At 47.4% G+C, this 12,759-nt stretch overlaps 1 protein-coding gene across 1 annotated transcript; it reads left to right on the top strand.

Annotated features, from left to right (window-relative positions):
* Positions 1 to 2,363: 2,363 nt before the first annotated feature.
* On the top strand, positions 2,364 to 12,105 carry LOC126534899 (uncharacterized). Its single transcript, XM_050182112.2, has 4 exons — positions 2,364 to 2,531; positions 4,370 to 4,543; positions 8,401 to 8,538; positions 11,592 to 12,105. Exons 1-4 carry the CDS (start codon positions 2,388 to 2,390, stop codon positions 11,751 to 11,753), a joined length of 618 nt encoding a protein of 205 aa, XP_050038069.2. The 5' UTR covers positions 2,364 to 2,387; the 3' UTR covers positions 11,754 to 12,105.
* The last annotated feature ends 654 nt before the right edge of the window (positions 12,106 to 12,759 follow it).

Genomic DNA, 12,759 nt, shown 5'->3' with positions numbered 1-12,759 from the left:
TTTCCTTCATTGCCGCAGACGCAAAATGTGCGCGAGTATAGTTTCGATTTCGTTCATTGTCATCGGTCCCGCGCCTTGTTCACCGTTTTGCCCATCGCATGGATTCGATCCATCTGATATGTTATGATCATTGTATCTCCGTTTCATCGTAGTCTATATCGTTCATTATTTACCAAAACTAATTCCATGCTCAGCAATAATTGCCAGACACAATCTTGAGCCCCCTACCACTTTTTCTATTTTTATTCTTTTTGAAGCGATGCGTTTTGGCAAATATTCCGGGACTTGGCTAACCTTGTCCGGTCGAATCTCTGAGCCAAGGACAATACACTTATAAAGAATCCGCTTATACACACATTTATGTTACCGCAACAGTTGGGCCGGCAACCGGCTCTGTTGTCTACGCATTTACGCAATAAGCTGCCCCCAAATAATCTCATTGCGACCAATATGCGCCCTCGCCTTTATTGCCCGCCATGGTAGCATAGCCGTTGCGGCGTCGCGCTAATAAGCACGAGGTTGTCGGAACAAATCTCGGCCACGGTGGCCGCATATCGATGGGGCTGAAATGCAAAAAAGGAAAACGCCTACGTACCTTGCATTGGGTTAACGTACAATTTCGACACAGGTGGTCAAAGTTAACTCGGTGTCCCCCCACTGGTGCGTGCCACATAATTAAACCGTGGTTATTGCGCGTAAAACCCCAGAAAATTATTTAATTAACGCAAAACTTCTGCGATTGGTCAAGAGCTAAAGTGAGGAGTTCCTTGTGCGAAACCTGGAAATAAAATAAAACTGCACGCATCGTGTGCGTTTTTGCGTATACAGCATTTCATTTCATGGTGGGAATCAACGTTGCAGCCGTCGCGTAAAGTTTATTTCAACGGGTGCGTTGGGGCAGGCATGTATACATGTTTTTTCTAAAGATGATGTGAGATCACATGGCTTCTCTCGATCCTACAGGCTCTCAAGAACTTCCAGGGCAGTGATCCAGATAGAAGGACCGTCATCGCGATTGGAATATACGATTACAGCGACCCGCATGCTATGAAAGAGTACGACCAAGTAGTCGAGCGAGTCGTCAAGTAAGTGCTGACATTCTGCTGATCGTTCCCGTAGCAACTGTAACAAACGAACTTCTCGGGGTTCACCAACGGATGGCAGTGCGACCAAATGTGTGAATGATGCAATATCGCAACCGAACCAAGTACCACAATGTACAGTAGAGCCTGACGTCCAGGAATTGCTGCAGTTATCTTTCTTTTTTTTTTTTTTTTTGCTGTTATCGAGACAGAACTGGCCTTATAGTTCAGCCTGGTCATCTTGCTTATGAGAACCTAAAATTGCCCTCGCTTTGATAGAGCTGATTTCGCCATACTATGTACTAAAGTTATCTTTCACGACATCAGCCTTTATAACAAGATCTATTTGAAGTAGGTTCACTGTATACCGGTCAACTTGAATTATGGTATTGAATTATTTGTCCATCATAATCGCGCCATAAAGAAATTAAGTATCGGGCGTGTCTACGCAACCTAAAACGGGCATTGAAGAATGCACTAAAGTAGTCTTCAATGGCATATTAATTTTCGAAAGCGCTTCGGCTGAGAAAAGGGGGAATTTTAGCGGAGAAAATTATTATCAAACACTTCCTCTCTTTCTGGATAGCACGCTCACACTAGGGCACCTATGACATCAATGTGACAGCTTGCATATCACTGTGGTCCTCGAAGCATGTACCAAATATGTTGAACATTTTATGAGAGTGAGAATGCAGTGCAAAAAAGATATTTAGGTTCCTGCATAACTAATACGTATGTTTCATGTCATCCCCCCCCCCTTCCGCGGCTCCCCCCTCCTTTTTTTTAATGAAAAGCAGGATTATTTCTCGAAGGCATATTTTCTGTCCCACGTTTTCTGCTGACGAATCGGCACCCCAATTGAGCGATGGGGAGCCAATGTACTCAGCTCGGGTGTTTTAGCGCGTATGGCGTATGCTGCTGCTGTAGGGCACGCTACTTTGAGGGTTCGATCGGAGACTTCGGCGAGATTTTAAAGGAAACACAGTGGCGCAGTCCGCAGTCTCTTCTTGTGCGGTAAACAACCGCAAGCGGCCGAAATCACAAGAGCTCGTCGCTGCGACATTTCTCACAATCAGACATTCAACCCACAATTGTTGAAACGGAGATAACTGCAATGGGGCTGTACGCGTAGCAGTTATGCATACTTCCTCAGATACACGTGCCCTTATATGCACTAACGAGAGCCGCGTCCCCTTGTGTTTGGAAACGTGCAGCTTCAATGTATGTTTCATATAGTCCCCCGTGATCGAGCGCGGTGCGCGCCGCCCGATCTCGGAGTCCGTGTTGTGGTTGAAGCAGCGTTGTATGCTTGAACTCTCGCTCCGCAGTACGTTCCCGGTCGATGCCGTCATCGCCATATCTTCGGTCGGTTCGATGGAGGACGACAACAACTGTTACGCCGCGCCGCCGAATGTCCTCTTCACCTACGTGCCAAGGTTCCCAAGCCTGGTGGGTACGGGGCGACGCTGTGACCAGGCGAAAGTAAAGCCCTTTAAACAATTAGCGACACTCTCCTGCTCAGCCTTCACTCCTCCCCGTTTCTGCTCTCTGTCGGGCTCCCTCCTCGACTGTAGCGCCGCCTACACCGCTCCAACGTAGCAACGGCGCCAACATTAGAGACATTTAGCGTGTCCGCTATTCCGGCAAACCAGCGCGGTTTGGGCGGATTACCGGAAATGGTCGGGGGCGTAAACGTGAGCGGCCAGATTGGTGGCGCCAGCTGGTGTTGCAAAGCTCAACCACCTAAACACATAGCCAATTACTATATTCTTCTTAGCTGCGGTGTTAGTTTTCGACAGCGGCGTAATTGTGAACACAATTACGCCACTGCCAAAATTTGGAGCAGCAGCGAAGCATAATAAAGTGGGTTACTGCAATTTTAGTTCTGTGTTTGTCTGATTGAGCTCTACAACACCAGGCCCCGACCTCTACATTTACGCCCCCGACCATCCGGTAATCCGCCCAAAGTCCCGGTTTGCCGGAATAGCGGACACGCTAAAAGTCTCTTTTGGCTCCTCGCCACTCCGTAGACGCTTCTCGAGCAAAAATGGCGCTGAAGCACGGCGCGAAGGCCCACGTGATGCTATTAGGCCAACAGCAACGCGGCGTCGGCCTCGGCCAGAGCGCACGAGAAGGAGGAGGCATTCTTCAAAGCGTGCCGCTACTTTACGAAGTTTAAGGGGTTTTAGGCGAAAGATGTGCAGCTGTATTGTGCGCTCTCGCTTCCCCCCTCACCGTGAATTATGGGGGAATGAGAAAAAAATTAAAAGGAAGCGTCTCTCGACGTTCTTTTTAACCGTAGCCACAAGACATATTAAGGGAATGTTCATGGAGAAGACGGGGCCTCCACATGTGTTGCCAATTTCTCATTGCTTTTAATCTAATTATAATATTTCAGAAGTTTATTCATTCATTGGAACTAGTTATCTATTTAGGCCAAATGAAAAAAGATATGATGTATCCCCAAGCGGTAGCTGCTGTTGTATTGGTACTCGACACGATTCGGAAATCCTAACGCCCGGAACAACCCAACGCTAGGCTGCCATACACGGTGTCCCACGTAACTTGAGTGAAACTTTAAAAATATGCAAATTCTACGTATCAGCAGAGAACCAAGGTAATGTTGTTTGTCGCCGCTTGGAGATAATCAATAATATTCTTAATTCCACATAATTAGGTAATTATTCTTAATTAATTAGTCATCTTCTCAAATCTAATTAGGTGTAAAGTGTGAAGGCGAAAATTGTAGAAGCTAAGCATTTCGACAGAATTGCCTGTCTGGTTGGGAAACTGCTTAGGAGTTGATACTGACTCCAACCAAATAATGAATTTTATTAGCCAGACGTTTCAGAGCCTATTCGGCTCCTTCTTCAGGGGGTTGTTCTTCGGGGGGTGGCGGTGTGCAACTTTTAAAGGTTCTTTTGTAAAGAAAGGAAGGGGGAGCACGGGAGGTTCGGAGCACTTCACAGACGGGAAGGTGGGGGGAAACAAAAAAGGGGGGGAGGGTTGACGGCTGCCGTGGTGCTGGGGAGCTGGGATGACCGGTGCTGGGGAGAGTGCCCGCGAGAGTGCCCTTGATGGGAGGCGGGGGTGGGGGAGGTTACAGGGTCGCGCGGACGTTCTTGTGTTGGTGAAACAGGCTGGAATCTACCTGGCTGTGCGTCCTTTTCTTCTTTTCGTCATGTCGCCAAGGCCATGGACATACACCGAGGGTCGTTACCCTTCACGCGGTTTATGTTATCCCCTCGTATTCTGAATGTGCCATGACTCCGCGCGCGGTTGTGCAGGAGAGCCACTGGCATTTCGTGCTGGCCAACACTACGTACGCCAACACGAGAATTTTGGTCGGCCTGTCTCTGGAGATGGCGACGTTGATCTACGTGCTGAAGCAGGACGCCCACAACCTGGGAGACAGCCTTTACGCCAGGTGCTCGGGCGTGGCCTTGACGAGCCGCGACGCGGTGAGTTGACCGTCACCCCATCTCGTGGCACATAGTGCATCTCTGCCGTGCGCTATATAAGCTATGTACAAGTGCTTTATCTGGAGATTTGTCCAATTATGCTGTGTTGGCATTTCTTCGGCCAATCGGAGCGGCCTTACGTATAGCGGCCCTGCGAGCTAATTAAGGCTGAGAAGATAGCCAATTTAACAGTACGACGAAATTTGAAAAAAAAAAAAATACGTGACTACGGAATAGTATCGGTCTGGCCCATGGGCGACGAAGTCTGGGTGTGTCCCAAAAACAGCATTGAAGCTGCAGACTACTTTGATCCTTCACAAGGCAACTGCGAGCCCTAGAAGAGCCCCCTTTGCACCGACTAGTTCGCTCATTACGAACAGATGGCGCTGGCGTCGCGCCTAGCCATTGCTTGCCTAATTCTGCCGCGTCGCCTCCGCAGCGGCTCGATTCTCGGTCGTGGCAGGAGTGTTCCGATAGGGGTGCAATGCAAAAAACTGCTCTACTTGGATTTAGGCGCGCATTAAGGCACACCAGATGGTCGAAATAAATCGGGAACCTCAGCACTATCGCGTTGCTCATAATCCACTGTGAGGTCTAAGAACGCTAAACGCCACGCTTTTATTGCGCCTCGCGAATTTTCGCAGTCGTCGTCAGCGGGGGCTTCGACGTTGATGTGGTATAGTACGTATAAGCTCTTCGCGATGTGCTTTGGCTGTATGCTTTAATACGGACATACGGAAAATACGGAAAAGTACCTTTCACAAGGCTTTATGATTTAGACCGCTTTATTTGTCGGAATTCTGGCCGTTGCAGAACGCGAAGAACAATCGTAAAAAAAATTCATTCACAATGATGTATGGATGCGCTTTATTCTAAATCATTAAATATAGCGAAACCCTATTAGAGCTCTAAATACTAAAGAGATGCAGTTTCTTAGGTACCCACGCCAGTGCTCTTTACGCATCTAATGTTTCGCTCACCGCTCACTAATTTTAACGGTTTCCCATCAGTCTCGCCTATGCAGCGTCGATATTGTGCCCAGCTGCGCCGACAGCGGCGGCGCTCATGGCGCTAGCGTTCTCAGACGCCTGGTAGCTGTTCGGACGTAGTTACGTTCTGCAAAACAGCCTCGCAAATACTGAATACGGCGCGCGGCGACGGTGTTATCGCCTTTGGATTTTATACAGAACGTCATCGTGACGGCGACGCCGACGGTAGTAATGAGCTTAGAATTTCTATATACTTGTGTGCAATAAAAGCATAAAACAAAGGTGCATGCATTACTCGAAAACGGCATTCCGCTAGCTCTGGTTCACTGCAGCTACTGACCCGTCAGGTTTTCTTCGTTCTTGTTCATTATAGCGCCAAATCCAGGAGTAAAATGTCGAACCACTATATAACTAAAACCAAGGCCTTTCTCTAGTGAAACCTTTCTCAAGTATTTGTTATCAAAGGCAAAGTTCGCGAAAAAATATGATTGCCGGAAAACACAAATTTAGTACACACTCTCTGGCGCTTGTATATATATATATATATATATATATATATATATATATATATATATATATATATATATATATATATATATATATATATATATATTTTTTATCCAGGAATATTCACCCCATTCACTGAACATCACTGAGACTCACAGTCACGGGATGAGGTCTTTTAGATTTATTCATTTTTTAGCACTTCTGTTGGTCGGTGTCCTTCGTTTTATTACTTCACAGTCACGTAGTAGACATAAGTGCATTCGTTAGACAGTATGCCGACCATTAGACAGTATGCCTACCAATGCGTGGTTTCCACTTGGCGCGTAAAAATGTTCGAAACTGAATGCGTCTGCCTTTTCTGCAAGCTGTACTCTAAGACCTCGAAACTAGGATGTTTTGTGCACGAAGCGCGGCATAAACAAATCCAACGCAATGGTCACATCCACGATCGATTACATAAAAAAAAGATAGTGTTACGACATCGCACCAATAAAAAGTTACTGAATCAAAAACATGACAAACGGTGGAAGCTTACAAGCGATTGGCAATCAATAAAGAAAAAACTGCTTAGGAATGACAGTTTTCCCGATTTGAAAGCACGTTTTTACAATTTCTAGCACTGCTTTCTTGCACGCGCACCATGCGGCAGTGACCGTTAAACAAGGCATAATGAACTCGGAACGAGGAATATGCGACATTTACATGTCTTCCTATGCTTTGGCCAAAGTTAAGTGCCATTCACGCTGTCATTAGAGAAGGCTTAGCTTGTCCGGTATTCGGGTAAGCGCAAGCGTTGAGGCGGAGGTGTAAACGGGAGCGGCCTGCATGGTGCAGCCTGTTTACACCGCCGCCCCAACGCCCCGTCAGCCTGCGTTTACCCGATTACCGGACAAGATAAACCTCTCTATTGACGTCGACAAGCGCCGAAATGGTGACTTGCTGCGCCTTACCAGTGCTGCCTTTGAAATCGGACGCAGCAAAGGCCGGCTGAGGCAAGCAACGGACGCGTCACCACGTGATCAAACATGGCGGCTCCCATTGGAGCACGGTGAAAATTGTATATAGGTGTCTTCGATCTACCAGAGGGCTCTGCGGAGCTCGCTCACAGTGGCTGCTAAGAACACGAAGGAAATGACGCTATTCGAAGAGACAACGGACGGATATGCAACAAGAGGAAACACATCCATGCATAGGGTTTCCTACAAGCATTGCTTGACGGAACACTTGCGCTAGGGTCAATGCGAGCTGCAATTATGGTGGTTAGGTCAGTATGAGAATGACGACTAGTACATATATTTGTCTGAACTTCGTCGCTGTGTCCTTGGACTGCTTTTGCGACTTTTCAGATGCACAATTTTCAACACCCTATTGCCATATGAAGGCCACAATTCGCAATAATTTTGCATATGCTACAATAATTAACACCCTATTGCCTTATGTAGGCCACATTTCGCAATAATTTTGCATTGGCTACGATAAGTATTGTCTTGCTCCATTTAGAAAACTAGAAATGGTTTCAAATTTAGAAGCATCAAACCTAATAAGTAGCTCCCCAGAAGAATGAATGGAGCTAGAACAGAATCATGGAGGTTGTAGACAACTCCATGTATACCACCCATCGATCGCAGCGCCAGATTTTTGCCTATTAAGTTGTGTAGAAAGTTCTGTGGAGAGATTGTAGGCGTCAATATCACCTCGCTAATCTGAGTTTTCCGCACCGATGGTCGCCGAGGAGCAGCTCGTGAATGTTCGAACTTGTAATCTTGATCGTATACATTCCCAATCATACAGAGCATGCGCACTTTGACGTTGCAATTTACAACTTCTAGCGGGTGGGACTGCACGGCATATCCACTTGAAACGACTTGTGTGGATAACACCATTTAGGAAATATGTGCTAAAAAACCAGTGCCGTTCCACTTACTTTTATAACGAAACGTCGTTCCATGCATTGAAGCACAAAAGTAAATGAAACGCCAGTGCATTTATCCGCAAACTTCTGGAATTAATATCTCGAAACTGGTGTCATCCTGAGAATTCATTCCAGGTGGATCTGCTTTGCGAACTCCCCCTGCTAGAATTGCTAGAACTGCAATGTAAGGTAATTATTTTTAAAAATTAGTGAATTTTTTATAGCTAATTGGTTATGCATTTCAATTCTTTGTTCAAGTAACACCTATTCGAGTAGACCAGCTCATTGACTAGAATTGTGCTACCTGCCAGAGGCATTTTTGTTTTTAAACGTTCACCGAAACACCCGGTATACAGTCAGCAAACAATTTACACGTTGTCTATGGAGGCAGACCCTATAAACGACTTGTAGCTGCCAAAGATGTGTACATAAACTTATCCTTGTTTCAGATTTGTGGCCAACGGAGTTCCTTAGACCCGAAAACGCAGTATATTGACAAACCGTACATAATATACGGAACGTTCATCCGCAACAACAGCAGGAATCAAGTCGCCTTTGCGGAGTACTACACCAGCGCACGGGACAAGGTCAGTGCGGCTACGCGTTGCGTCTAGTTGTGACCCACGTTTCCTTTGCCCCAAATTTGATGGGGAAAATCATAAACGAACACTACAGAGAACCGTACCTAAGTTCAGTTATGTTGGTAGACCAAGTTTCTGTGATGTCTGACACTTTAGTCCCGTAGAATGAAGTTGGGGTTTGTGCGCCAGAGCGGACGGGCGGGAGCGATAGAAGCGTAGCTACACTACAATTAAAGAGACTGATGATCACTCGGGACACGTCATATCATTTTAATGGAAATGAAAAAATCAATATATATAGTGATTTAATTTAGCATATTGTTCGCGGCTCAAATTGAGATAATAACTTTCACATTGTAATTCGAAAAAACCTTATGTCGGAGCGCGTTACAGTGGAACTTCGGCAATAGCGTTGCCGGCCCACGACGAGACCGCACATTGCTGTACGTAAGTCGGCTGCAAAGGCGCCCAAGGGCGCTAGCTCTAGGGCAACCAAGGTGCGAAGCTGGGCGAGGAGGAATGTGCAGGGGGTGGGGGACGTCGTGCGTAAGCTCTAACGTAACCAAGAGGCGGGAAAGGGCGATAAAAGGGGGAGGGAGTACACATGTCAATTGGTAGCTCGCTCGACCGTTCTACTCGGTAAGCGAGGGAAAGGGTGCGTGCTCCCTGGCAAACAAGTGGCGGGGAGGAACCGGAGAAAGCAGAAGGGGGACGCTGTTAGATGCTGTCGCTCATTCGCTAGTTTGCCTGAAAGCACGCACCCTTTCCCTCAACGCGTTTCTTTGCCTTTTCTCGCCCGACATCCGACCACCTTCGTGCCTCCACCCACGAAAACGACCGGAATAGTGTAATAAGGCTATTACACTTTCCACTTTTTCGAAGCAATGATTCTCTTTAGGGCACATATTCATTGTAGTGAGGTTCCCGAGGTAGCATTCGTTCCTTCAATGCTCAGTTCCTTAATGAAAGGGGCGTTTAACCCACACATCCTTAGTGGTAGCATAGGTGGACAGCACGTGAGTCTCAGTGTTAAAAGTTGGGTCTAGGCGGCGAACGCGCCCTGAACTCTATAGCGCGCGAGCGCGCTGTCTTTGCCTCGGCGCTTTTCTATCGTCGGTGAAAGTTCGAACACCAACCACCGGCCACAAGAGTGGCGAAAGAGCCAACGAACGCTGTTCGCTCAATTAAAATGTTCCCACGACGTTTTCCTCGTCACCACTGCAGGATTGGACACTCTCAAGGGCAAGCTTTCCGTTTCGCTAAAGAAAATGAGTGCTACGAAAATTAGGCTGTCGGCGCCTTGAAATTTTAGCTCTGCAGCCAACGAGGCAGCAGTTGGCCTGCTGCGGGCGCGGTTCATTCATTTTTGAATGAAGGAGGATTTCGTTTCTCCAAAGGGCATTTGAAGGGGCTCTGAACAAGCCCTCGGGCTTGGTGGAATAACCGCGGGTAGCATACGCTTTTGTGAACATCTCAGCCAAGTTCTGCTGTCGTAGGCGGTCCGTGGGGCGCGCAAGCGGTGCGCGAAATCGCCTTTTTCTCAAACGCTCTCGTTTCAAAAACCCCATGATCCTCGCTCTTTTTTGTGTTCTTTATTTCGTCATAAGGCACACTCCAATACGCGGCTACTATTGGTCGCTGCGCTCGGCTGCACCGCGGCCGCCACGAGGTGCCGCCACGAGGTGCCGCCACGAGTCCTGTGGCTAAGTGCACTGCGGCTCTCTGAGGACAGCCGCGTTTCGCTTACGCTTAGCGCGGCATAGGCACCAAATCGGAAATTTGAACTGCGCGCCACGGTGACGTCTCCGCCGTAGGCTTCGCAGTGCAAGGCATTGGAGGAAGAAGGGGAGCACAGCTGAGGCCGTGTTTGATTGACGACAACTCCGCTTCTTCTGAACTCATTGAAGTACTTTTTGCGGCAAAGTGGTTCTGAGGTAGCCTATCTTCACTTCAAATGTATTTCGCCACTTCGATAAAAAGTAGTTGAGGGCCCCTTTAAAGGAACAGCCTGTGTCGTCGGAATGCATGCCAAATGTAGTGCGCGTCGCGTGAAGCCGAAGCCGTTACGCTACGGGTGTCGAACTTAACCGACTGTTGTGCGCCTTTGTCGGGCATTTGTATACCCCAAGACTCGCAAGGTGAATACATTCCTGTCGGGAATTTCGAAACTCTCGCTAGCAAATTGAAAACATGAGAGAAGCAGCCCCTCCCACGAAGGGAGACATCGAGATCTATGCTCGCTGTTCTTGGAGGGTAGGTGAAATAAGCTATCTCAGAATCCATTCGATGTTTCATTGCAGACATACATATGACACGTCATACCAATTTTTCAAACCTCGTACAACTTGCGGCTTCTAAGTGCTAACGTATATAATGCCACACACATTGTAATTCATGCAAACTTCGTTGAAATTTGTGTTGTCGAATTGAACATGACAAATATATATATATATATATATATATATATATATATATATATATATATATATATATATATATATATATATATATATATATATATATGTACCATAAAAAGCGTTTCGGGAACCGCACGCAACAGTGAAGTTGACGCACGTATGAAGCGAAATCGATCGTACTACCGTTAGTTGCACATTTGCTTCCCCAAGAGGCAGGACGCTGTCGATTGAGCTCCTGAACGACACTTCGCCATGTGCTGAATGCGGTTTACATCATGAATCGTGGATTTCAAAGACGCGTTTTACTACGTCGTGGTGTTTGTGACAGCTTTCGCATGCGCATCCTCGATTTACCGAGTTGATGTGCTGGTGAACCTTAAACACAATAAAGTGCACGTGGAATTAGGCCGGTGTCTTTTTTGAATCGAACACTGGACCCAACAGAGCACTGCGCGATCCGATGATGCACGCCAAGACCCGCCAAGTGAACATATTCCCATCGGAGAATCGCCGCCCAACAATAGCGTTACACATTTGGCAGCGGGTTACTGCCACTGAAAATGTACTGCGCATGCGCCAAGTTAGGCGCTCTTTTGTGGCAAACACTTTGCTTAAACCGAGCGATGCACTGTCTTCACGCAGGTGTTCCAGGCACGCAGGAGTTACGGCCGGATCCGTCGTCGAATGGCATTGATGCTCTTCAACGTTCACCTCGGGGACGTCAGGAAGAAATGCGGCGCCGAGGTATTCGACACCCTGAAGTGGCTCTGCCACGATTTCAGGGATCCAAGTAATTGCGGCTGAACCACCGTCCTTTCGCCGCCGCCCTTCTCCTGTAAGCCAATCGCACGGCGTCGGGCAATAAACAAAACGTGGAATACGTTTCTACATTTTAACGTTCGACTGTCATTTTCCCTCTCGTGCACTTCAGAGAAGGCTATAACGAAGAGATAGTCCACTTACTTTTGTTTTCAAAATCCGGCGGAAAGCCTCAATACCTGACATTGCCTGGATAAGTTCTTGTGGCAGGCCACGGCGTACTGCGATAGAAGTTATGAGCTCGGTAAAACTAAGGTCGATTGCTCCGTCTGTCCGTCCGCCCCATCTTTTACGTCACACTGTGGTCACCTGGCCACCGCCTGATCCTGGTCCTGCGGCCAACAAAAGCAAACGTTTCGCCACCAATGCAACGGAGTGTGCATATTGTGTTCTAGCAGTGTATTAGGGGCATGTATACAATTAAGAAAAAGAACAATAAAACCGTTACTTGACTACTCTAGTGGTCCGAGTTGGTATTGTTTAAGGCGCTCTAATGCCACCCCTTCCACCGGAATTTTCCACCTGATAAAAAACATCCGCGTGTTGATAAAATTGCATAAACAGGCCTGGAGTGCGGCCTGATCCCGGTGACTAGAACCGGTAATGCCCTCACCAGAGCAGGATTGGCCATCCTGATGCAGTACCTGGCAACAACCTCCCATATGAATCCAACAATCAAATCCCGGCCCTCAGTCCCGAGCAGCTGAGAAGCAACTGATCATGGCAGCGGTCAGACCTGTGACGCAGAAGAGGGTGCTGAGAATCTCTTGAGTCCGGACAGGCCGCCATTGGAATCTGAAACTGGCAACGTTTAACGCTAGAACGTTATCTAGTGAGGTGAGTCTAGCAGTGCTATTGGAGGAATTATCGGGCTGTACATGGGATATAATAGGGCTCGGTGAGGCTAGGAGAACAAAAGAAGCATATACAGTGCTAAAAAGGCGCGTCCTGTGCTACCGGGGTTTAGAGGAGAGACGAGAACTAGGAGTCA

Source organism: Dermacentor andersoni, chromosome 7 (genome assembly GCF_023375885.2).
Source record: "Dermacentor andersoni chromosome 7, qqDerAnde1_hic_scaffold, whole genome shotgun sequence".
Taxonomy (NCBI): domain Eukaryota; kingdom Metazoa; phylum Arthropoda; class Arachnida; order Ixodida; family Ixodidae; genus Dermacentor; species Dermacentor andersoni.
Note: the sequence above shows the minus strand (reverse complement) of the source record. Positions and strands in the feature narration are given on the sequence as shown.

Bases quoted from the DNA above. Each gene is read 5' to 3' on its own strand.
- LOC126534899 (XM_050182112.2), top strand. From the start codon at position 2,388: ATGCTTGAACTCTCGCTCCGCAGTACGTTCCCGGTCGATGCCGTCATC. The intron at 2,532-4,369 runs GTGGGTACGGGG...GCGGTTGTGCAG, and splicing joins TGCCAAGGTTCCCAAGCCTG to GAGAGCCACTGGCATTTCGT. The intron at 4,544-8,400 runs GTGAGTTGACCG...TCCTTGTTTCAG, and splicing joins CCTTGACGAGCCGCGACGCG to ATTTGTGGCCAACGGAGTTC.